This window comes from Aythya ferina (assembly GCF_964211825.1).
Source record: "Aythya ferina genome assembly, chromosome: 7".
Lineage (NCBI taxonomy): Eukaryota > Metazoa > Chordata > Aves > Anseriformes > Anatidae > Aythya > Aythya ferina.
Genome location: NC_140302.1, coordinates 3,141,245 through 3,168,163, shown reverse-complemented (window position 1 = coordinate 3,168,163; position 26,919 = coordinate 3,141,245). Strand labels below are relative to the sequence as shown.

The 26,919-nt window shown below is 42.0% G+C and overlaps 1 protein-coding gene and 1 long non-coding RNA gene across 2 annotated transcripts in view; one reads left to right on the top strand and one right to left on the bottom strand.

Annotated features, from left to right (window-relative positions):
• REEP3 (receptor accessory protein 3) overlaps positions 1-10,142 on the bottom strand; it is a 38,395-nt gene extending 28,253 nt beyond the window's left edge. The window contains exon 1 of the mRNA XM_084526263.1: positions 10,061-10,142. Within this exon, the coding sequence (XP_084382389.1) occupies positions 10,061-10,092 (32 nt within the window). The 5' untranslated portion in view covers positions 10,093-10,142. The remainder of the gene's footprint in view (positions 1-10,060) is intronic.
• An 8-nt stretch (positions 10,143-10,150) lies between these two features.
• LOC311439943 lies at positions 10,151-25,670 on the top strand. Its single transcript, XR_014695102.1, has 3 exons — positions 10,151-10,420; positions 12,146-12,284; positions 25,576-25,670. It is a non-coding gene; the product is annotated as an uncharacterized lncRNA (long non-coding RNA).
• The last annotated feature ends 1,249 nt before the right edge of the window (positions 25,671-26,919 follow it).

The window sequence follows — 26,919 nt, the reverse complement described above, 5'->3', positions numbered from 1 at the left end:
CAGAGATTCCTGTATCAGGAGCATTCGTTAAATGCTGAGTATAATAACCACAAGCAGTCCGATAGGAGACTATTAAAGCCTTTCTCCCAACACACTAAAGAGAGCCTGGAGCTGTGTATCCGATGCACTCATGCGTATGGAATGCTCTTGGATTGCCTTACACCAAAATAAGCAACCTGTTGCCAGATACTCCTCAAGCTCTTTCAACACGGAAAACAGCCCTGCCTGAACCACGAAAGAAGTCTAAAAACAGCACAAAAATATAACAAAAAACCCTTCTATAAAGGGAGCTCTGTGCTGGAACCTGTGCAGAGCTACTGACCTACTCCCACAGCAGTAAGGCTGGCTGCCTATCCGCATAGGCTCGCCACGTTTCTCCCAGAGAAAGCAAGGCCTAGATGCCAAGAGGACACTGATATCTCTAATTAACCCCTTTGCTCTGCAGAGAAATTTCTTCGAGCCCAGCCTGAGGACTTTCTCTTTCCTGCCACTATCACCTACAATTCACTTCTACATGCTTTCTGTTAAGAACTCCCATATGCCCAGAGAGCTGAAAGCACTGGCAACTCGCACAGCATTTCCGAGGTTGCCTGTTATTCATCCCACTTGCTACTAGAAAACCGTAGATAATACAATAAAGATCAAAGAGAAGCCCTAACACTTAACTCGATCCCTGTACCCACACTAGGTGTGCTGCCTCCTTCAGAGCGAAGCAGCTCGCAGTTCCCAGCTCAGAGCCTGCCCGTGGCTTGCAGCCCACTAGGCCAGTTCGGCCAGCCAGCAGCACACCCCAGATACGAGCTCCCTGAGTCCCACTCTGCCAGCAAACCTCCTGCACGCACGTTACAACAGCTCTCTTAAGGGCCTTTGGCAGTACGAACAGCTCAAAACCACTCCCAGAGCAAAATCCAGGCTACCCCTCCTTGTCCAAGTCCTCCTGGACGCTGCCGTTCACAGGGACGTGCTGCAGCCCTGCTCTGACAGCACAGCTCTGCCAGTCTCTCTTCTCAGGGCACTACCTGTACATAAACCCTGCGAAACAACTCACCTCTTGCTCCAGGCACCAGCCTGGAGATACCATCACCACCTCATAAAACAACACCTCTCGAATCCTGTTCAGAAGAGCCCCAAAGCCCAAACCCAGCAGTATGGAAAACTCCAAAAAGCCAGTACTGGAAAGCAACAGAAACTGGAGTAGGAATAGAAATGGTTATACAAGCCTGAGTCACTTCTCTGCGTGCCTACCTAATAGCTGATCCAACAGACGTGTTTGACTACTACCTAATAGCATCCTGAATATCCCCGTACTGTTTCCTGTTTACATGCTTACTAAGATCAGCCATTTATGCAGAATACTCAGCAGGTGATTTCATAACTCCCAAGCAGCCACGCAGAGGAACTGAATTCGCCTGCAACATTTCCACGTGATAGAGAGTCAACACCGAAAGCCTTCAATGCCAAGTCATCCTTATTAAGTAGCTTTAAATCTCCCACCTAGCTCTCAGCTCACAAGCAGAATTTCATCCCTGCTGGAGACGCAGGGATTTCCAAAGCTGCTCACACCTACTCGAACTTCAAATAAGCTATCTTTCTTCGTATCTACCTTAATACCCCCCAAATTCACCTCCCGCTGACTGTTTGCCACCAAAGTGTTTATGGCCTGCGAGCAGCCAGCTGTGGCTTCAGACAGGAGCATGACTGAGCACCAGGAACTAACCAACAATTATGAGAGGTTGCATCTGCTTTTCACACAGCTCTTATGACAACCTGGCATGACTTTGTTCCAAGCAAGAGACGTGTTCTTGCACTGAACCATGCTTTTCTTTTAATGATCAACTCGGACTGTCAGCTGGATTAAAGATGTCACTTACGAGATCCGTTGATCTTTTTTCATTGTTGCTGGTTTTTGGTTTTCTAAATCAAACTAGCTTTCAGCAGATGTTATCTATATTTAGCACATGCGTGGAAAAGCTTATTCCATGGAGTAAGTAAGAAAACAATTGAGATTAATATTATTTTCAAGTTCAAAGATGAAAGCTGATACCTACACAGATGTAAAAAGAAACAGTCATGTAGCATAAGCTCTATTTCATAAGACTGTGCTCCAAAACACACATTATCATTACAACAATTCTACTTAACAGTTAAAGTAGCCTCACTCATTAATGTATCTAAGTCCCAAAGCAAGGTAATTCAGTATTTTGTTGGAGCAATTTCTTTCAGTGCTGGGAAGAAGAAAATTTTGGTCATCTGGATTTTTTTTTCCCCAGCAATAACTTTGGCCTATTTACCTTAAATTATATTATCTTCAAGATCAAGCTGTGGTAGTCATCACAGTAACCCTGTGCACAATTACACAACACAGACGTTCAAGTCTCAACTGCATGAGATGGGGAGAAATTCTTTGCACTAAGTGTTCAACCATGTTCTCTCTCTTCTATCATCTCAAGAGCTGCGTTAAGCAAAAACCTGACATCCCACAGAAACTATGGAAGTTCTGTTACCTAGAACTTCTAACGCTGTTGATATTTTAGGAAGCCCGTCAATATACTCTCAGAGTCATTTTATCCTTACTGTTTGGGTAGTCTAAAGCTTTCTTCTGCTTTGGAATGTGGTTTTAAAGCTAGCCACTCTGCTGGAGTTTCACCGTCCTGGCCTCTGCCTGAAGACCACCTGTGGCCTAGACACATTTCCTCCAAGACCACAGAAGAAAATAGTTAACAAAAAATGGATCAGCTGGTAACTTGAGAGAACGTCACTAGTTAAAATGCACAATCATGCCACAGCTTTCTGCTCTAAGAGTATCTTCCCTTGGCATTTCTGAAGAACCATCAACATCAAAATGCTTTGCTATATGGAGCTGAGATTTAAAATAGAAGTGGTCCCAACCAAGAATTGCTTCTGCTTGTTCCAGGATAAACCACATTTTAGTTCTGAGCCATTTGTAAATGAAAGACAAACCACACTGCACATAGCCATGCTTTTACCATACGGTTGTTGTTTGGTTTTCTGTTTTGTTTTTAATTTAAAGCATTCAACACTGCTACAAACCTCACAATATGGGGAACATGAATCCGTATGTTTGGCTTTAAAGAAGAAAGCAAAGTTCATACCCTGAAGGCCAAAATGCTCCAACTTAATCATTAGACATCTTATAACCTAAAGATGCTGTTGCAGACCAGCCTCGAGGTCCTGTTTCTGCCAGGAAAATGCTGCAAAAAAGACAATGACTTGAGCAAAGAAAACAGACACAACCACACACAGTTACTGAAGTAAAATAAATCTGTCTCATCTCTTCCTCGGACAGCTATTTTTTGCCTTCAATCATCAGAAGTTACTTATCTCTGTATTTTTTCCTTAAGGACCCTGATTTCCAAGCAGTTCTGTTATTCCTATTAAGACCCAGGAAGGTATTTCTGAAGCCTCCTTGAGCCTTCAAAAAACAAACTTGCCATTGTACACAGGAAAAGGCTTCTTCTATGAAATTTGTATTGGCAGATACTGCTGAGATAACATCTGGACTTGTTGTTCCTAAGTATGTGTGTTTCCTCAATTATAACCTGTGCTTCGGGACACTGTGAATACTGCTAGACACCAAGTGAAGAACAGACAACATGCAGGGTCTCTAAGAAATGTCTTCACATAGCTGTATTAGTAACTTCACCTTAAGGTCAGAAATATCATGCTAAAAAATAAGTTCATTTCCTTGGTCCTGAACCCCACTCATTTATTGACTTCTCTTTAGAGACTCATGCATTAAATTGGCTTGAGAGTAGATCTTGTTCCTAAGGAGAAGTAGTGCATCCCATGCTAACCAACAGAGGCTCATTTCTGAGAGGAGAATTCAGTTATTGCCTGACTGGCAGTGTATCAACAGGCCAGGAATCCAGAAGACAGGGTGAATATAAGTGTACCTGTTCACAAGTGTCATTTTCCATCAGTGAAGGAAAGGTAACTTGCCTAATTCACATTATCTTCTTATACAAATGTAAATTCCACTTTGTCTGAAGCATTTAAGGTTAATTATTATTCAAGAAGTACCACCACTGGAAGAGGTATAAGCTGAATTGTAAACCCAACACTGTTTAAATGGCTTCTCTGGCAACCTAATGACCACTAAAGCCATCCCTAAGCTAGGTATGTTATGTGTCTGTGGACTTACTGGCTTCTAAATGAACTCTAAGCTGGTCACCGCTGAACAATGTGAACAGGTCAGCTTCTTCTATGGCTTCTAAAACAGTCTGATCGTAAACATGCGTAATCTGAGTAACAGGAGACTTGCTTTTAGACATAAGGGAAACCATGTGTTCTAAAACTGAGTCCTAGTGTGGAAAAAAAAAAGAGACTGGCAGACAAAAGCGAATAATAAGAGCACAGTGCCAAAGAATTAGGTTCTCATTAACATTACAGCTTAAGGTAATGTTATTATCAAAACTAACCCAGACATCCCTGAGCTAGTGACCATTTTCCTCCTTTACATGGTTTTGATCAATGTGTTAGTAAAGGCGCTGGGGAGAAGAAATAACAAAAACCAGACAGTTGTTGGAAGGCACAAGCACAAACTGTTTTCTGATTTTCCCCTTCCAGCAGTGCAAGTTCCAACAGCTCTCTTTATTAGCAGAAGAAAGCAAAGCATTATGTCAGGCTTCTCACTTCAGGAAAGTTCTCCTTCTGTGGATCCCTGCATTTTACTGCTGAGTTAAAGGCTTTTTGAAGAAGTTGCGCTGCATTAGTTTTCAACACCAAAGACAAGTTCCAACTGTCTTCAGGACATGCGAGCAGAGATGATTAACACAGGGAAAACATCCACCTAGTTAAACCTACTTCCACGTCAACGCTCGCAGACTAGCCACAGAGCACAGCAGAAACCAAGTAACGCCCTGTTATTTGGTCAGGGGCAAACTCAGCTAGGAACTATCAGTGAGCCTCTCGGGGGTGTTTTAACTCCACCGTGCCTGAAAGCACCTCATCGCATCGGCTGTCCTGTCTCATCCAAGCCAGCCATGATTCAAGTCAGGTTGGTCAGCAATAAAACTGCAATATATCTTTCCTACCTAGATCCTTACATACCTAATCTCATTTATGCACTAGGAAATTGCTACAATCTATTTTGGCAAGCCTGCAAGATCTGCAAGATTCACAGCAGATCGTATTATTTTCAGCTGAAGTATTTTCTTCTTTTTGTTCTCTAAAAACCCAGAAGGGCTAAAAGGTACTTCCACACAACGGTGGAGGTTTTGAAGTTTCAGAAACAGAAAAAAAAAAAAAAAAAAAAAAAAAGGATTAATAATGGCAGAGAAAGCTCTGTATGTGAAACAGCAGAACAGAGGTTTTACCAGACACATTTTAACATATATTTTTGAAGAATTTCTGATCAAGGATTACAAGCACTAATCCAAAGCAGTTTATATATATATACATATATATACACACACACGCATATGTATACATATATATAAAAATATCAGAATTCAGCCTGGGGCCTTCCCCAGAGATGTCCTTATAAGAGCATATCAGGAGTTGGCTCTATGCACAAACTAACCAGCGAGGAGGCAAGCTGTTCCATCTATGCTGCAGAACTGCCTGAGATCCTAAAATACGCTCTGACAGAGCAGACATTGGTTTGCAGAACATACAAGAGCGGAGGTTGTTTGTTTTAATTAGAAATGTCCTTTTGTGCCAGACCACGCAGTTCTTGGTATTCCTTTATCTGCAACGCATAGGACACAGATGTGGATTTCAGCACGTTTTGTAACAGAGTACATGCCAAGATCATTAAGTAAGAATGTCAGACTCCGCAGCACGCCTCTAGTTGTGCTCCATCTGTTTCCAGCGAGCTGCAGTTTGCCATAGGCTGCGAGTGCTGACCACGCATGCTCCGCATCTGCAGAATGCCGTAAGCACGGCCGAGAAAAGAGCAGCTCGACTGCACAGCAAACATTGACACAAGGAAAGGTGTGCCAGGCAGGCAGCGGGGACACTGATCTCCAACAGACTGCCAGACCTCCTTGTTTGTCACTGCACTCGCCTGCAGAATAGGTATTGAGTCAAGTTCAGCAAGCACATGCTTTTTGCTGTACATTCGGATTACCTAACTGTGAAGCTGAGCTAGAGATAGAAGCACTCGTATGATTTCATCGCTCAGTTATATAAAGGATTTTAAACTTCCACATAGACAATATATTTAATCCCTAGACTTGGATATACTTACAGATTCCCCACTATAAAATTTAAGGCCCTTTAAAAATTCTGACACCTTGTTTGATTAGAGCAGCTGCACTGTTATTACTGGAACGAGATCCAGCACAGGAACGAATAAGCGGCAATGTGCAAGCAAAGAAAGCAGCTCCAGAGCATGTTTTAAGCAGCCTGGCAATATGCTGACACCGAAAACAATGCTATTTTCCTCCCGCAACTTCTCATTCTCAGCGTGGCACTTCCATGGCACCTAGCAACTCCATGACAGCAGCACGAGCCGGTTCGGTTCACTGCCACCGATCAAAGATGCTCCTCTTCCATTTCAGTCGGCAAACAACCAGGACCATCCTGTGCCGCACAACTTCTGGACCCTGCGGAGAGCAGAGGGCGAGGGGAGGGCAGAGGCTGCAACAGGCTGGTTAGATGTTTCATCACAGCAGTAAGAGTCAAGGATAACCAACACTCGATGACCGAATCGCTCAGTTCTGTGGACAGACGGCCACTTCAGCACCTCTCTCCATCTCTGTCACTCACTGTGACAGCAAATCCTTTCCCCCCCAACAAGTGCAGCTGCAATTTATAGGCCTTCACACTGGAAGGCACTCGGCATCCAACAGCACTCTACATTCTCCAGGCCTCATTCAGCTGGAAGCATCCAACCACAAGAAGTGCAGGCTGCAAGCAGCTGAGGAAACTCTCCTGCAAGTGGCCCTTCTGCCCCGAGGACCGGGCTGTACAGGGCTCTTACTTCCACACAGCACATGGCAGTATCGTTACCCAGTTCTGCATAATGAATTATCGTTGCTTCAAGCAACATGTTTGAGAGCCATTTCATTAACTAACATGAGTGAACGTATTTTTGTACTTGTTTTTAATAAAACCCTTCCTATCTCAAGAGCAAGATACAATCCAGGTTTACAAAGCATACACAGCTACGTAAAGCATCACTACCACTCTAAACAGAGAGTCCTGATGACTGTGCCATCAGTACAGGAGCTGTGGCTTCAGCTGTCCCCTCTCAGATGTCTAGCAATTCCAGGGGCAGCTGGATGTCTGGACAACTCACACAAAAATACAATACTAAAAGCAGAGTAAGACAACGCCTGGGGAACTGTGATGAAATAAACAGTTCTAATCTGTCGCGTAGCAGAAGCTGAAAGGCCAATACCACTACTTAGCTTCAGGTCACCTCCCCCGTGCCCCAGTCTTGGTCCAGCTCCATGTAGCTATGGACTACTCCAGAACCAAGGAACACTTGCTGAATCGTTTATTTGTACATCTCTTGCTCCTTGCAAGGCTCTAAAATGCAGGTGGGGAACACAGGTATAATTAAGACAGGCAGAGAGAAAAGCAGCTAAAAAACACATTCTCCTGGGGCCTACTACCACTCACCCCTTCCAAATATCAAGACTTCAGAATAACTGGACTGAAAAGAAAATGAACTTCAATACAAGGGCAGAGAGTGCTGCAAAGCAACGCAGATGGGGAAACTTTAGTTCTTAAGTGAGGAGGGGAAAAAAGTTAACAGATTACAGCAGACAGTCTGCTTCAACAGATTGCAAGAACAAAATGGCCATCTACTTTGTATTTAGGATGCATCACATCTTTGCTTGGCACAAGAGAAGAGTCTGATCTCATCCATACCAGGCTGTGACTGACAAGTACTCAGTGTGTTTACTATTAAATACACTGTCTCAGCAACTGATGTGTACACAATTGCTCAGACCCTACAAACGAGAAGAATGAGCAATCAAAGCAGACTAAGTCAGACACAGGCTGTATTAGAAGCTCACAAGACAGGCAGCCACGAATTTAAAAGTTCCCACCACTGAAGACCAAGTACTTGACAAGGTGTCCCATCTTGAGAAGCTTTCTGAGACCCTGAGAAACAAATTACTAACTTTTTGTTGGTTTTGGAAGTGCTAAAGAGGAAAAACACTGCAGTAATCGTTCTTCAAACTGTTGCAATAGCCAGTACTTTAGAATTAATAACCTGTACTTACTCTAACAGCACCCCATAGAAGGAAAACTTTAAAATGAGGAGGTATTGTAATTATGTGCTTCAAGGCTTTGGCTTCTTGACAGAAAACAAGACACAACACTAGTGCAAGGTATTGCACGTTTATATGCCCAAGTACTTAGAGAGCGAAGGGAAAAAAAATTTGTTAAAGCCAACTTTTGCCAAAGATAACATGAAGCAACAAATTTTAACCACTCCCCGTTCCCCATGCATGACTCTTCAGGACAATTCACATGCAATTACGAATTCTAATTCTCTACTACTCCTATTCCCTACTTCCTTAAGGTTTTCAGGAAACTATTTTTAGTGGAGTTGATCAACCCCAAATTACAGACTCTCAAGCTGAACTAGAAGTGAGTTTCCTTGGCAAGTGTGCCTCACAAAAATCCTCCGTGTGAAAAGTCAGTAGAGGGCACTGTCACACCCCCACAAATCCACATTTTGCTGCTCTTTTGGCCCTGAAAATAGTAGGTCAGTCAGAAGAGGACGAATTCTGCAGCAGCTAGAGCAACTACTGCCCCTTACTAGCACTCGTGAAGAAAACAGGTAATCCTGGTGGCTACACAAATGCGACAACACAGCTTTTTGGACTTGCCATGGACAGCACAGGATCTCCACGGCTCTCATACACGACAAAGTCACCCAGCTAAGATTAAAACATTACAGTAAGTAGGAGAGAACCTCTGGTCTCGGTGGCTATATGCTGGTTAAAAGTATTTTCATCTTTCTTAGAGGGTTTAAGGAAAAGGTAGTATACTTCTTCCCAACTGATGACACACACGTCAGGGAAACAAAGCCACTGGAACAGACTGGAAAGATACCAGGAAGGAAAACTGCATAATGAACACTAAGTAAAGAGGACAAGGAGGGCAGTCTCGAGACCACTTGATTGAAGACCTCTTACGTCTCACAGCCTCTATTTAATTTCACCTGTCCTTTCCACGTGAATGTTGCTTTATTAAGCAAAGTTCATGCAGTCTGGAGACTATTGTTTAAGTCCTGTCCTGGCAAAGTTAAACAACAGACTCCAAGCTGCACGAAGCTCTCTCCTGGATGCACTGAGCACTCCCCTCTCTTCCTGGGCAGAGGGGCACTGGCAACCTGGTTAAATCCCACAGCTAGGAAACAAGGGCACAAGAAGGAGGAGAGGATTTATAAATAGTATTAAAGACTCCCTTTTTAGCAAAAATAATTAGCACACACAAACGAGGGAGCAACAGCAACCAGCAAACCCAACTGCATGATATGTTGTCCTTTATTACCTCCTGCAGTAACAGGTACTCCAATGCACAAATTGATCTGCAGTCCCTACGATGCTGGTTCGGCCCACAAAGGGCTTAAATACAAATGCAATCCTTAGTGGCTTATTTCACAGAGAAACCAAGCAACTTAACACGAATCTGGTCATTGAAGCTGAGGTGCTCAGCGCTGCTGATACCGCTTTTACAGCCAGCGCAGTGGGCGAAGCAGTTACACCAAGCACTGGCTGGCTGGTGCCTCTGTTCCCGAGCAGGAACAGGTTCAGCAGCCACATCTGACTCCCAGCAAGCATGCCTATGCATCTCCCCTCCAGTGCCAGGCACTGCCCGTGGGAACAGCACGCTGGCAGGGCGGCCGGCCGGCAGCTCTTCCCGCAGCCCCTTGCCAGCCCCAACCACGGGGCTGTCCGCGCAGCAGGGCTCGGTGACCGCAGGAGCCCCTCGGAGGGCAGCGGGGAGGCAGCCAGGACGCGTACCTGGCGCTACCGGGAGGCTTCCTGACGGGATAAAGCCCTCGCGTGAGCTCCACCCGCAGCTCGCCCCCCACCGACCGAGCCTGCCCGCGCTCCCCAGCCCCACTCACACGACGGCCCGGGAGATCATCCAGGACACCATGGCGGCGGCGGCGGCCGCGCGTCCCCTCCGCAGCCGGGCCCCAATGGCCGCGGCCCCGCCCGGCCCTGCCCGGCCCGGCCCCGCCCAGCTCGGCTCGGCTCGGCGGCCCCGCGCAGGCGCCCCGAGGCCCGCCGGGCCCCTCAGGGCGGCCCCGCCGCAGCGCCCCCCCAGAGGGAGATTGAACCTTTCTGCTCAGTCTCCAACAAATGTCACAAAGTGGTAGCAGAAGCGATAAATGCCAACATTTCAGTGCTCCTGAGCGTGCCATTCAGTGGTTGGAGCAGAGAAACAGGAGAGTGTGGTTCTCACCAGCGTTCTTGCTGACATGGTAAATAACATTCCAAGGGCACTATTGCAATCTGTAACAGGAGTTAATTCTTTAAAATGTCTTTAAGTAGGGATAATACACAGTTTGCATGCCATACAGTGAGAAGAAATGACCTACACTTCGTAAGCTATTGGCTTTTTCAGGTCAGATGCGCTAGGTCAGTGCAAGGTGGTTTTTGTTCCACAGGCAAGTGCCACAATTCCTCACCCGCTCAAAGGACTAAAATCCAGAAAATGAAGGGGTCTTCATTCCTCTGCTGCTTTCAGGCACAAATCACACAGTCAAAAGGTCGAAAGTGATTTATCAAAAGGTTTAAAGTGATTTATCAAAAGAAGAAGCGGGGAAATAAACACAGAGCGTTTCAGCAATTGTAACACCTCAAAATATTTGCTGTAGTTGTAAAATGTGAAATTTTAAGCTTGAGATCAGAAAGAGTACACAGGAATGTAAAAACAAATGTATGCTCACCATGCAGGTGTTGAGATCTTGCAAATGATACTGGCCCTCTTGGGTGTCTCCCTACACTGTGATCTTTTACAGGGGGAACCTGATACAGAAAAAGATAGAAAGGAGTTTGGTTGTGGGCAAATGAGACTACACCACTCATGAATCTTATCATTGAAACAGGCCTAACTTTGCATTCTATGAAAGCAGAAATCTGAACCAGAATATATATTCCCCTTGAATAAAAAGCCTTTCTGGTATTAGACCGCACAAAACAAACTTGAACAACAAAGGATTCAAAATATGAATTAGCTCAAAGAGATTACATTTTAGACTCCACTTCTGTAAACAATTCTGCAGAGGTGGATCCGGCTGCCCGCGTAATGTTCTACAGGAGTTTGTAGCATTGCAACCCATCTAGAGCAAACTGCAAGACACGAGCTTGAGTTCATATCATATTAAATAAGTATATATAAGAGAATTCTTTACTCCAGGCAATTATGTTTGATAATATCTCAGAGAACCTTTCTAGGAAGAGAATGATACTCTTTTCTACTGTCCAAGATAAGTGTATACATTAATTCCATAGCTGCATATTTTATTTTGTATGAAGTATGGTTAAGAGAAAACCACTCTTTTCTTGTATGAAGACATTTATTTTTCTTGTGTTTGTTGCCATGGCAATACTGTCTCTGGTGGAAAGCTAAATTTACATTTAAAGAGGCTTTTTTTTTTTAATAAAAAAAAAAAGAAAAAGGTAAGGGCAGATGGCTCCTAAGAGTAATTTATTTTGCTAAGAAGATTATGCTTCATTTCATAGAACATTTTGAGACTTAACTCAGTGCAACAAACTTGGTGATGTTTGCCTGGCCCCCAGCAGACAAGCATGAGGATACCACATGGACTTCCTCGTTTTCCACTTTGTACAGAATGATAATCCATGCTCCTGCACTGCAGAAACACAGGGAGTGGTAAAGCAAATTAAAACCACGCCATGTACTCGTTCAAACCTGGGATGTCTTACCCATATGTCTATTTTTATGTAAGCAAAAGACTTACAGCTATCTCATTATAGGATATTTTTAAGTCCCCCACAAAAGCCACTTAATATAGCTAGAAGTCGCTTTAAATAGTTATAACAGTGTTTGGAAAATCACTGGTAAAGGTCAGCTGCCCTCAATTTCTTTGAGCCACTTCTGTGTAATACAATGTATGTATACAAATGGTGTTTAACTTTCACCTCTTTTAGAGGTAAACAAACATTTTTTTCTGGCATTGCAGCTGTGAAAACAGGAATTGGGCAACGTTTAGGAAGACACAAACTGGTTTGCAGACCAAGGAGTTCATGGGGTTCAGTCTCTGCACTGCGAGGATAAGCTCCCTGAAGAGACACCATTTCCTTGCAGCTTCCAAACCACACGTATGTTAATTGCAGTGCTTTTTTCTTTTTTACAACCTTCATTGTTTTACATAAACAGGTTCTAAGTAAGTCTCAAATACAGAACTATTTGAAATTTTCATTCAAGGCCCAAACAAAAAGATAAGCCCTACTTGTCACAATCATTGAATCATACTAGAGAAATTTGTTATTTTGGAGTCAGAATATGCAACAGATTATACCATTTGTTAAAACAACAGAATATAAAATGGACATACAAATGTTTTTTTTTTTTCTTACAATCCTCTAGGCTGATGTGTTTTTCATAACTGATTAATAATGAAAACATGGTTGTGGTTTGTACCACCTTCGAATATTTAACTCTCCATGTATTTTTCCTGTATATGAAACAAACAGCTAAGGTTGGCTGTGATCACAGACCAAGTAGTCCTACTACCTTAATGGGATTTCATCTCCAAGAGCAACCATTGGGCAATAGTGGGGGCATTTCATGAAATCAAAGCATCTGAAGCTCTTGCAAAAGATTCTGGATGTGGCTCTTCTTGCTTACATATGTTACATCCTCACAGCACAGCAGTGGAACATAGCAAAGCTAGTTGGTATCAAACGCAGCTGTCTCTTAAAGGACTTGTGTAATACAGGCATATACAATGTACCAAGAGACTGTAAGTTTATATGCAGAAATACATTTTAATGTGAAATCTATTTAATGGAAAATTTATTAATATTCCGAATGAGGAAAGAGAAACATCTAAATATGGAGTAAAAAAAATTTGAGATGCATTTCTGCATATTTTTTTAATCTGGTAGGTTTAACCACTGTTGTTGTCTCAGTTTTATTTTATCTTTCACCATCTGACATTCCTTTTAAAGCTCTTGCCTCAGTATTCATGAGTAAAGTTCTTCCCCTGATATTTGCAGATATACCTGCAAATGCAAAATCTGAAAGTTCAAACAACAACAGGTACAGGATATCGGTAAATTTATGGTCTCTTTTTTTTTTTTCCCCTCACTTTTCTGAATTTTGGGATGCTGACAATTTGAACTAGTATTGAATTTTAAGCAATACAGAAGTTGGAGTTAAAAAAAAAAAAAAAAAAAAAAGCATCAAACTGAAGTTATGGGATGACCTAACTGCATACTACTGGGAATTGTTTTCAAGCAGAGGGAAGTTAGTAAATGCAAGAACAGACCCAGAGATTCTCCACTCTCCTCCTCCCACCCCACAAGAATGCAGAGGGGTATATCTAGCACTCTTCATCCACCAAAACAGCCCTCCTGTCAATAAAAAGCTAAATCACTTCCATCATTCCAACATGAGACGGTTTTGAGTGCAGCACAATAGAATATAATCAGGCAATTCAGGTAGAATCTGGTCTGAGTATAAAATAACAAATATTAGATGTCCTCTGTGTACTTTTTTTTTTAAGCACAACTAATTTACTGTGCTGTTAAAAGGCATATCATACAACTGTTGATTAATTGTATCAGTTTTCAAAGACCAGTTGCTATGATGGTTGCAATGGGTTAAATACGTCCAGTTCCTTGTTTCCCAGCAGAAACATAAGAGCACCCCTTAGATTTTTTTTTATTTTTTTTTTTTTTCTTGAGGGAAATGTGATCTAAAAAGGAAGGGGAAAGTTCAGAACAGTTCCATTTGAGACTTGTATTTCTGGCAGCAGTCATATGTCCATCCTACCTTATTGCTTCCATTTGGAGTTTAAACCACGTGAGATGCAGCCCTGCAAGGGCGAGCAGAGGCAACAGGGAGGAGCTCATTTCCAGATTGCCAGGAGCACCTGAGAGACCCTTACAAAGCAAGAGGCTGCTATGCCTATCACTCCCCTACTTCAGTATTGATAAGCTATAAAAAGAAAGGATTTTGACATGCATTGCACATAGACCTGCAGACATTGCTCATTAGGTAAAGAGTAACCACACACCAGGGTTATATACAAGTACATCTCAATAGGGTTGTCCACAAAACAGATTAGCATAAATTATTTTCCCTCTGTCTCCATATAGAGTGATATTAAAGACAGCAACTTGTTCAAAAGCTGCAGCTGAATGTTGTAGTAAATATATGCCTCTCATGAGAGCAAACCCATTTTTAAAAATGGGATACACATACCCTGGTATCTGATGATCCGCCTTCTCTTTGTGTTTTGAAATTTGCATACTGAGACATAGACCAAAGCCACATTATTCCTTCCTGTCTGGGTAATATCATCTCAGCATCTATATTCCACTGCTACTTGTGATGCATCAAATTTAATAATTATAGCAATATGTTGGAGAATTTTTTTTTTAAATACACTTTCTGCTTTTGATGTTTCTGATCGCTATGTAAAGCTTATGCTATTTTATAGTCTGCTGACTAAGCTCATATGCACACCAGCTGCATTTTATCAAGGAACAATGTTTGCCTTTTGAACTAGCTGATAGATTTTACTTTAAATGAAGATGAGATATACATTCTTTGGCAACATTTAGAACCTTGTTCAGCACAATATCCATTTGCAGAAAGTCATAGCCTCCAGCTAAGCGGTGCACCAACCCATGGCCATCAGCCCGAACGAGGCAGGGGGGAAGCGTCCCAGAACCAGAAAGGATATCTGATGAATAACACAACCAGGATCATTCCATGCCATTTGAGTAGATATCTGTAGAAGCAACAGATTACATACCTTTTCTAGGCTGTATTTACTAGTCATTACCCTGCTGGAAAGGTTTAGTATGAAAGTTAAGCTGACTCAAGGAATATTTAGAACTTTTTATCCTGTCTTCCACAAATATAGAACAAAGATTATTTTCCTTTTGCAGCAACTTTAAAACTAGCTAGGAGAGTTACTCACATGGAACACCTCTGTGAGCCTATGTACAACTGAAAGTTACTCTTCAACCAGCTGACATATGTCTGCCCTGTTCTTCCTAACGAGGTCTAATCAAAACTACTGACCACCAAATGCATTTAAGGAAGCCATTTCATTACGCAGTATCCTGATTTTTGATGGAGCAGTGCTTCTGTCTCTTCATTTCTGAAGTTCCTTTTGTTCCAAGGATTTTCTTCTGTGTTCTATCCTAAATTGGGTAAAGATCTTTCTACAAATCTTAAAACTGGAAGTGAGTATCAAATCATTTCATCTGACTTCAAAGACGCAGAAATCCTTTATTTATGTTTTGAGTCAGATCACCTTTGTTTTCCTGAAGAGTTATTGCAGACAAAGGATATTGATTTGAGGCATCAGAACACAGTGTTTTATCAGTAAATTGTTTTTCCCTTAGAGGAAACTAGGAGCATGCTTTTAAACTTGGAATTTGCCTGTCTTTTCTAGTTATGGGTTCTTGCTATGCCCTAAGTGATAGATTAAAGAGCGCTTTTGCACCCATTATCTCTCCACAATGATTTATGCATGCTTAAGTCACCTTTCAATTTTCCGATGAGGTAAACTGCAAGCATCTTTAAACAGTTTTGTTTTTTTTTTTCCTCTAGTTCCTAAATGCTTTGTGGTAGATTTCTAGCTCTATTCACTTTTTCCCCCCACTGCACTTCCATATACTGACACAGTGACTCGATTTCTGTCGATTCCATATGACTTTGAATGACAGTTCTACCACCCACCTTTTACCCCTCATTAATAGATATAACAATATATTATCAATTTTATCACTTTGTCATTTTGGGTGCTCCTTTTTTTTTTTCCTCCTTTATGATCCAGGCATCTTTCTTGTGTACTGCTTCTCAGTACTTTGCCTGTTCATTTCAAGGCTTCATTGGTCATCTCTCTCCTTAGAGGGCTCACCTCCATGACAGTCTGCAATCAAAGCTTTTTTTTTTTGCATATATACCACAATCACACACAGAGTGCAGGTAGGTTAACAGCAACAGGATCATCTGCCCTTATACTGTGTCCAAATTTCTGTTTACAAAAATTGGAGGGTCAGCATTCACTCCTACCTCACAGGGAACAAGTATTTACTTCTTCTATGGAGAGGGACTGAGGCTATCACTGAAGAAAACAGAGGCCATATGGAAAGAAACTTTGTTTGTTTTCTTGTGCAGCATTGCAGATCGTGCACACGAAAATATATCTTTCTTTCACAGGTCCCATTCTTGACATGGAAATAATTTATTTCTGCTTTACCATCCTCAGCGGCATGGAAGCCACCTTTTAGTTCTTTTCTCTGTTATTTTAATATTACATCACCAGCTAACATGGCAAGTTTTTGTACAATCTTGTGTACTTAGAATACAACTGCAAGCTGTTTAAGACATTAGCAGTAATTGTCCAAGGTTTGAAGCCTGCCTGGGGAGCAGAGGGAGGCTCACGCAGGAATTTTATGCATTGCTGGAAATCCATACCAGACTGTATTACTTGCTTCAGAAGGCAGCTAGAATATGTGTCTTGTGCTAGGAACTTTGCCACCTTCTCTTTCCAAATAGCCTTTTAGTTCTTAGGAAAGTTGACTGTAGTTCCTCCGTGAAAAATGGAGCACAGACAGTCTTTCAGCCTGTCTAGACATTCTGGATGCTGAGTGTTTAATGTCCTGGTATAACATAGCTGGACTATAGCAGTGGAAAGTGATGAAGGCAGGAAAAACAATAGGCAGAAATTCTGGTTTAACAGGCATAAATACTCTGCTGCTTTAGCTGCTCAATGCTGGTAGCCTGCAAGAGGCTAGGGAACAATTACCTAGATTATGTCAAGGAAGCTCTGTCTAGACAAAGCACAACTTCTTACCACAGAGGTTCACCCTTTTTTGTATACCGATTTTCTCCCAGAAGCTGCTAGAAAGAACTGCCAGTTAGTGACAACTGACACCAAAAGGCACAGTCCCACAAGTCCAAAATGAGAATCAGAAGCTGGTTTGTTATGGTTTCATTTTTACCCTATTGCTGTGTGGATACAGTTCTTCCCACGGTTTTTTTTTTTTTCTTCCATCCTCTCTCCCAGTTCTGTAGAACAATTCACCAAGATATATTAAGACAAATAGCATGCAGGAAAACAATTACACATCTCAGAGTGCAACCCAAAAATCAGGAGCCTCATCAGCTGATCTCTGAAGTATTTAGGAGCACTAGCTGCACAAACGATTGATGTCCAACAATCAGGTGTGTTGATGAGCTGAATGAAGAAACATGAAATCACCTCTATGGCTCTGAGTGGCCATTGAATTTGATTAAGTGGTTGACCCACTTGGTTCTCAGATAAAAAACAAGTACCAAGCTCCATGAGCCATGTCACTGAACAAGTTCTGCTGCTTTTCACAAAAATCAAAAGATGCTAATATTTTACTTTATTTCCCTGCAGATGAGTTGCGCTGCAACTGCAAACACCACTAAAAATCTCTTGTATTAACAACTTCAGTTTTCAGTTGGACTAGGAATTACCAGTGTGTGCTTTCAGCCTCATTTTTTATGATGAAGTTCATGTAAACAACATGAAACAGTATTGAATTGCTGGGATATAACTTATGCACAGGGTTCAAAGCAGAATAAAACATGAGAAAATGGGAAAAGGCATGAGGCTCTGAGGCCTACACAAGGTGCTTTGTTATAACCATTTCCTTGAACTTGTATTTTGTCCTTCTGTTGTCAGTAATTTCAGAAGAAAAAAAAGGCAGTGGTTTTGCATTGCATTAGGGAGTCTCAAATTACAGATTTAATAAGAGCTGTTTGAGGCTTCGTCCTACAAAGGGATATCACTTCCCAATCCAGGACATCAGGGTAGCCACACCAGCTGGCTCACCACCTTCCTCAGACCTTTACCTTTCTGAATCATCTCAAGCCAGGCTCAGTTCAGTCATGTAAGTTCTGGTTCAGGTAAATAGCTTCACTGGAATTACAATGCCAGCAGAACTGACTTCTAAGCATTTCCTGAAGTCCAAGTTGCATATAGAGCTTTTCTATACAGGCCAGCTTGTGCCAGGGAAGTGTTCTCTCATTGCAGTTAAGATCACAACCCAACGTTTCATAATTTGGAGCCCTCTTTAGATGTGGTCATACGGAAGAATGTTCCCATTAATTACTGCTACAACTCAATAATACCAGAGCAAAGTTTTGTGGAAATTGCATTGTGATTAAGAGGAAGAAGGAAGAAAAAAAATGAGACAAACCAGGACACAAGATTGATTTTTCCACTTGCTATTCTTCCTTTTTCCCCCTCCCTCCCTTCAGCTATTTTTAATAGTAGGGCTTACTTGGTTTTGGCCTATTACTGCTGAAGCATGATCAGATTCTAAATATAGAAGTTGTCGAGGTGAATCAGTAGTACAGTACTCCAGACCTCAGGGTGGAGTCAGGTTCTGAGATTTAGGGCTTGATACTGGCAGCAAACCCACCTTCAGTTCACTCACTGAAGACTGAAGGGAGGGAGGTCTCCTGCACATGGTTGTGCCCTGCACGCAGCCACCTGCACACACCTTGCTAAAGTTTCTTCAGCAGACATTGTGTTGAGAAAATTTTTGACTATTAGAATCTACACACCCTAAAGCAGAATGTTCCTTTGGATTCCTGCTTGGCATTCTATAAGATATCACAGGACGGAACCAGGTAAGTGCTTGTATAGATAGAAATTTGAGAAGACCCATTTCTGAAAGCGAGTAGAAATTTCAGGTCCAGAAGTCACACGCAACAGGAAAAAAAAAAAAAAAAACATACAAAGAATGTGATCCCACATCATTTACTGTGGGAGTAAAACAGCAAGGCAGATACCTGCAACTGCTGAGGTCTGAGTAAATTCTTTCTCCACTAATCCTTCTATCCAACAAGGTTTTTCCCAATTCAGTCATGTTTACTGTCAGTTGATGCTTCAGCAACATATCAGATGCTTTTATAAGTTGTTGACCTTTACAGTTAGGGTTTACCTGAGGGAGAGAAATAACTGTCTGTTTTATTCCTGCATCCACAGAGCTAGTTTGCTGAAGAGATATTTGCTGGCTGAACTTTGACCAACCACACCATGAAACAGACTGATTCTAGTCTAGAGAGTCACTAGGACTAAGGAAGCATAAGAGACTAGCAGAGTGGCAGCAAGGATAAGTGTAGCAAGCAGGTAGCATTTCTGGGCTGGGAAGACATGGAATATACATGTAACTCAGGGTGGTGATGCGGACAGAGCAGTGGGTGTCTCCAACACCACAGCATCAATGACTGTATAATGTGGACCTGAAGATATTTGTATAAATAGCAGTAGTTGCTGAAACTGAAATACAGGAAAACCCATCTCAACATAGGACAAGTCCCACTGTGCGAGCAGTTGAACACTGGAACAGGTTGCCCAGAGAGGCTGTGAAGTCTCCAGCCTTGGAGACATTCAAAGCCTGACTGGACAAGTTTCTGAACAACCTCTGCTGTGGGTGATCCTGCTCTGAGCAGGGGGGGCAGACTAGACGGTCTCCAGAGGTCCTTTCCAGTATCATCTAGTCTGTAACCCCGAGGCAATCTCTTTATTCAATTAAATGACACTGCAACAAACAAACACAATCTTCTGCTCTTTAGTCCAAGACGACAGGCAAGTCCTTCCTCATCTCTCAGCTCATGTAGGTCTGCACCTTTTCAGGCTGTCATTAGAAGAAGTAATGTTTCATTACTCTTCTTGCAGTAAGGACAGCCTTAAATCAATTCCCTTTCCAGGGCTGGTTTTAAGTATAGCCTGAACAAATGTGACAGACAGACCCTGGAACACTCCTAATAACAGCAAATGAATTGAAGGAGTTACTGGCTCCGTAGAAAATTTGTGATGGTTTTAATTTGGATAACAGTACCAGGGGGAAAAAAATAAGGAAACCCTGTTGCTTAATCAGCATGGAATCAGTAACATCAATTTGGCTGCATCCTGTACACTATGAAATATTAAGAGTATCCTTGTCAAAGAGGTAAGCATTGTTAAATAATGGCTATTACTGAACTCTAGAACATAGCCCTAATTTGTTGCCTTTTCTGACACAGAAATTTAACAAGACAGGTAGTTGGAATATAAGAAAGAAACCCTTGTATCAATTTTAATGCAATTTAGAGCCAGTTTGCTGGCAGGAAGAAAGAAGAGGCATCATCTCATGATGAAAAAAAGCAGTCAGAGGGGTTTTTTAAAAGGGTAGTTACCCGATGTGATAGTTACTGGCTTGGACAAACCTGATATCAACCAATCCTCTTGTAATGACACATAGATTATGATATATCAACAGCACTACAGTTACGTTAAGAAAATGCAAATGGATTTGTATAACAAAGTAGTAAGAGAATGATGCTAAAAACAAACAGAACAAAGAAGTTGAGGAGGAGTGATAGGACAGAGCCTAAAAAAAAAAAAAAGGTGTTAAAGGAACTCTTTTTTTTTTTTTTTAAATGGTTTCCTATTAACTTCTCTTTCTACCTTGATTTCAGAAAGACCCAGCTATTTTTGTTCCCTCTCTTCCCCCCCCCCCCCCAACAGAGAAAGTAGCCATAAGTAGTAAGTTCGGGTAATTTTCCCTAGTTAGTACATAATAACCAATAGCTAAACTCAGCTATTTTTCATCTCAGATTTAGACCTTTGCCAGCCCCACAAACTTCTCATGAGCTTTTTATTGTGTAGTAGTATACAAAGCCATTTCCTTGCTATAACTGTTACCTGCTTTAGTTTTACCAGGGTAATAACAACAGCAGAACAATTTCAACCTAAAGCAGCTGTGAGCAAAAGGGCCTTCTTCCAAGTATCAACCCCCCAGAAATATGTGTATGAACCAGAAGAAAAATCAGTAGACAGGGAGTTACTTGTATGAGAACAACAGTACAATCCTTACTACTGACTTTTTTTTATTAGTGTGCATGAGAAGTTTTAGGACAAACATTCAGAGATTTACATGGACTGCTAATCAGGTTATAAAGCTTTGTCCCCTTAAGTTAGAGGTGTTGAAAGTGCTCTTAAGACTTTACAAATTCAAGCAGTTGGAACAGAAGGTTCTAGTTACTTACTTTCCTACATTGCCTTTATTAGTCAGGGTCTAACACCATGTACCAGTGATCTCTAGCAAGGAGAAGAGACCTGATCCACCTCCTAATTAATTCAAAGAGTACCTGCACAGTTATTTTAGTGGCAACTATAGTATCTACTGATAAAGTGATGTACATAAACATCTTTCACTCATCATAGAATTCAGTTCTCCAATACTGTTTGAGTCACTGATATATCTTAAAACCAATGTGACAGCTTACCATGTAGAAATAATACTTGTCTTCATGTATTTTTATTGTTGTCCATCTGCTAACATTAGAAATCTACTCATTGTAAAAATACAGAGATAATAATAAAAAAAGTTTAGTATTATTTAAAAATAAAAAAATACATTCTAGATAATGCAAAGTTGGTGCTTTAGGAATTTGTGAGGAAAAATAATATTTCCATATAGCTAGCTATGCTGCTATCTAATCCACTGTTAGTAGCAGTGAAACACTTCATAGTTCTTAAACAGCTCAGGTTTGCATAGGCAGAAACTCTCCTTAAGTTAAAGGTTTCTGAGAAGTCAATCTATTCATTTTTAAGTGTGATTGGTTTCAGGTTTGGTGTGTGAGCAATCAACAGAAGAAATGAGCATTGTGCCTGGGGGCAGCTGGGTGAAAGGAAGGCCTTTTCAGAAGGAATGTTGGTGCATTGCTATTGCTGAAGCTGCTCAGGTTCTGAATATGCTGCAACTCTTCTGGACTTCTGTAGGTAGATCCCCTCAGCTAAAAATAATTTGTTCTTATACTTCCTTCTGGGTATTATAGCATGCATTGTCCCAGGAGAACATTGTAGGAGAGCTCTGTTAGGGGCTGACAGACCTGAATGCCTTCTGTGCTGTGCCTAAAGCTCAGTCTGTGTCTAAGAACTACCAAAGCCTCAAGCTGGCAGCAGAAGCTTGCTGAAAGGCAGGAAAGAAACTTGCCTGGAAACCTAACATCACTGAGATGGCCACAGAGTAGCCACACAAATTTTACACTGCTGCAGCCAGTCCTTGCTCTGAACTCTTCCATCTCCACTGGCATACATTAAGCCAGCTACGAAACAGTAGTACCTAGATCTCTGTCTTGAAGCAAATGGAAACATTTCCAACCCCTGAAAATTTCCCTCCAAGCAAATTCAAAAGGTCATTCAAAATTCAAAGGTTGGATGATCCAGCCTCACTGATTCGGGACAAAGCAGGACCAAAGCAGGAAGTTTCACCTTAGGAATTAAGCCTGTAGGTATTCAGGGAAAAGTGCAGACTGACAACTTTGTTATCTCTATTCTTCCCGCCCTGTTTTTTGTCTCTATTGGTTGTATTGGGAGCAAAAGACTGCTTCTTACTAAAGTTTTATGTTGGTCTCATGATGCTCTACCCTCAGGCTGCAATTAAATAATTACTGCAGAAAGTGCTAAAGATGGTGCTGTCCCCTAGCTGGAGGGAGGATGCCGGCCCCCACAGCAGCGGGTAAAGTGTGAGCAGAGCTTTGCAGCTTTAGGGCAAAAGTCCAAGGCAACAACAGAAACTGCTCCTGTGGCTTTGTTGGGCTGGGTCAACTGTGTATTTAAAATAGATGGGGGGTACTCTTGAGATCTGCTTTGTTGGCTCAACTGTAAAACAATAGGACATGTTTGAGGATGACAAGAAGAAAGGGGTTGTTACGGATGGGTTAATGTTTTACGATGTCCTCAAATTTTTGAGGAAGGGGTTGTATAAAAGGTTAGATTAATTTATTCAGACCTCTTTTGGAGATACTTTCTTAACTTGAACAAAAAGAAATTCTGGAGTCACAGCATATTGAGTATTAATCTAGACTACGAATTCACTGTAAACCTTCCTGTTGTCATTGTTGATAAAGGGGCACCATGTGAATTGCAGTGTTTTCTCGTACGCTTGTGGTTGGAGTGATTTGCAAAAGCAATAAGCTGAAATCTTCTTTCTTTGTGTGTTGTGGCAACAGCTAGGGTGATGTTGAGGAAGTCCTGCAGGTAATACCAGGCATGGTGTGTGCGTGTGTGTGCTGTAGTTACCTGTCGTGTAAATACGGCAGTAAATTTGCATCAATTTTATGAGTAAGAAGGTCAAGAGACAGGAAGAGATCAGGAGTGGTCAACCAGTAGCCCTGAATGCAGCTGTGGACAGTCAGCCAGGTGGTAAGTCATGGTGAATCACTGCACGGGGTGTTAGGGGCAGAGTTGGGGATGTCATCCCCTGGGACTCGTGTCTTATGGGAACACACCTCTGCGCTTTCTGCATTATTCTCTGTACATGCATTAAATCGGTGCATTTAAATAATGTTTTTTTACTGAGCCTGTGTCCCATTAAGTCCTCAAGGATTGTCTCACCACTCTGTTACATGTTCGAGGAAGGCATTTTCAGTAGGATGCATTCAGAAAAGCCCTTGGACACTATGTAGAACATAAAAGTAATATAGGTATAAGCCAGAAGTTAGGTTTAGTTTTCTAGGGGAAATGACTGGTGTTTGAGGAATACTTTTTTTTTTGTCTTGACTACGGTTTTATTTAAGCTAGGAAACTTTTTAAAACCAGATAATACAAGTTGCTACTAAGTATAGATTCTTAATTTCCTGGTTTCCTGGTGGTGAACCTTTGGAAACATTAAATGTGACCTGGTAAGTTTCTGATAAATTACAGATTCAGAGGAACCTGACATTTACTATCTTCCAAGGAAAGGTAAAATAGATCTAAAAGTAGAGAGTACAGAATTTCAGGTATAGCTGAATTCAGGTATAGCTAACATTTGTTCTGCTTAGGAGTTGTGACTGTAACAAGTCATTTTCCCTTCCTCGCTGAACTTTCCTTACTGCAAAGTGGAAATAACCATTTTTAAATGTAGTATTTATCCGTATGCAGAAGGTGCAATTACTGCCAACGCAGGCTGTGCTATGCTTCAACTTCAAAGTTAGAAATAGCTCCTCATAAAGATCTTAATTTTGCAACTGACCTATGTGTATCGTTTCAGGGAAGTGGGACTGAAAATATTTTGGTATAAATAAGTAATTTAGCAATCTGTGCCACTTAAAGGATACTGTTAATAACATTACATGCATGATAGCCTTTTCAGGTGATTAAATGTCCAGCTGAAGTAGGGTAAATAGCTATAGAAGCCATTTGCTGAAGATAGAAACAGCACCATCAATATCTTTCCAATTACAGCAAAAGATGGAAGATGCTGTGATTTTGAAATCATGGAAATAGCTTTTCTTGTTGCTTGAAGGGATAGAAAACAGTCTGGTTTCCCCCACCTTCCTATTCCTGTCCCTTCGTGGCAGGGCAAAGTTGACTGGCTCAGGTGCTTAATGCTGGGCAGATGTGACTTGAGTGAGAAAGGATTGACCCAGCAAGGCATCCCTAGCATCACTGTGATTTTTCTTTTGTTGTGATGGCTGAACTCTTTTTTTTTCTTTTTTTTTTTTCTTTTTTTTTTTTGCTTTAACTGTAAGTCTTGGTACCTAAAGCAATCAGTTGCTGCATTAGAGCTTCACCAGGACCGTGTACAAGTACAACAGAAGAGCTTCCCTGTGGTAGGCTCCCTGAGAAAAGCCCCCTACCCTGGCGTCCAGCCTCAGACACCTCAATTACAAAGGGCTAGGGTGGGAGGTGAGCTGAGGGGGGGTTGTTCTGGTGGCCTGAGGTGGGGTGGGGATTGCACAGAAATGGCAAGAGCCAATGTCAATGTGATCTGGGGTGTGTTTACAGGGGCACAGCTGGGCCTCTCGGGCTCATGGACCTGGCGTGTGGCCCAAGGTCCCCAGAGCTGTGGAGACCTGGGGAAGCAGGAGAGTTTACCAACTAGTTTCTGTTTTGTAGTGAGAAGCTGCAGAAGCAGTAAGGTGTGGTAGTGGGAGAGCTTGTCAGGATTCCTCCTAATTTATGGGTTTAGACGTTTTGCTTTGATTTTGCCTGCTATTCTCCACACATGAAAATGTCAGCTGTGTTTTGGTGTTGCCTGCAAGTGCCTGGCTCTGAGTGCTGCTGCTAAGCTAAAAGGATGATGATTTCTCTGGCCTTTTTAGAGTAATTTGAGAGGAGGCTTCCTTATGCTATTTTCTTCAGAGGATGCATCAATTCAAACTGTCCTTAATCCTTTCAATCCTGCAGATTATGGTGTTTTGGATCTTCAGGTCAAGTATTGCATAATACTAAGCAAGGAAATAGAGGAGGTGTTGCTTTGAAAGGGGGATTGATATATTGGTTTGATGCCTGCAAAGCTTCTGAGGAAGGAAGAAATCCCACTGCAGCGTGATAGAGCACTGGCTGTCCAAAAGCTAGTCGCTGTGCATCTTTGGGGCTTAGGCACAGCATTACTGGTTTATGTTTGGTTGCAGCTGGAGACTGAGAGTCGATTGATCTGCATCCTGAACATCTTGTGCTCCTGTGGTTTCCAGCACCTGGCAGAGAGGTGAGGAGAGGAGGAAGAAGCTGAGAAGAAATGGGTAAGTGAACAGGAGCTGAGAAAATGAGTCTCTTGTGCACCGATCCACCTGAACATGGTCACTTTGGCATTCCTGAAGCATGTGCGGGTAACAAAAGTTGTTGAAAGCTGATGACTTTGGAAAAAAAAGGGCTTGAGATGTGGGGTGGCTGGAGATGGAGGCTGCCCTGGCCCTGTGCTGTGACGCCTTCTGTTGAGCCTTTTTCTCCTGGGCTGTGTGACAGGCTGGTCAGAGGCAGCACCGTGCTCGGTGGTGTGCTGGGGAGCTGAGCGAGGGTCCTGCCCGTCTCGCTCGGCACCTGGGAGCTGGTGACGGGAATTCACACCTAACCATCCACCTAACTTGGTCTTACAGTTCTTATCGTCTGGAAATCCCGCTGAAACGATAGAGTGGTGAGCAATAGCCTGTGGTGAATTCTGCTCTATACTAGGGTGTAATGCTGGTGTCATCACTTTGAGATGAATTCTTGGAATGAATAGAAGACATTTAATAATATAGTTGTATCTGATAAATTCCAATCTTTGTCTATTATATCATGTAACTCAGCTTTTGGGGCATATTTTATGGTTTGTTACACACTAATGTAATCTACTTAAGTGTATAATTCTGTAATAATCTCAAATTACTCTTTGGCTAAACAAGAGGGAATCTAATAAAACTATAAAGAGTTCGGCTATGATTAATATTTATTTAGTTGTCCTTGTAACTGCTTTTTTAAACTGCTTATGAGTAACTGGTCTATAAGGATAATTTTTGCACATTCTGCAAGACTGCATTTTTTTGGTCCCTGGTAGCATTACTTTGAAACGTGGATGAAGATCTCCTTTTGTCTAGCTGTGATGTGGTTTGTCCTGCAGATCCTAAGGAGCACACCTTACACATCTGTACCTGATGTCCTATGTGCATCCCTACCCTGCTGCCGAGGTGATCTCAGGCAGCTATGGGTTCTTATGTGAGGGTTTTGCGAGTTATTCCAACGCTGTGAACAAATGTGCTGGATGACAAATTGATTGTTTTTTGCTTTGTTAATTAACTTCACTTGTACCAGAAGTTATTTGTCCCTCTGCAGTATCTGGGAATGTGCTAAGATGGCACTCCTGACTTATTGCCCTTGCCTCCTAATCTTATTTTTCACAAGTGCGCTGTTCAAATTTACTCCCCGGTGCTGGCTCAGAGATGATTAACTCGCTCTATTGAAAGCAAGCGGCCCAGCAAAGAAAGGCCGAAGTTTGTGAA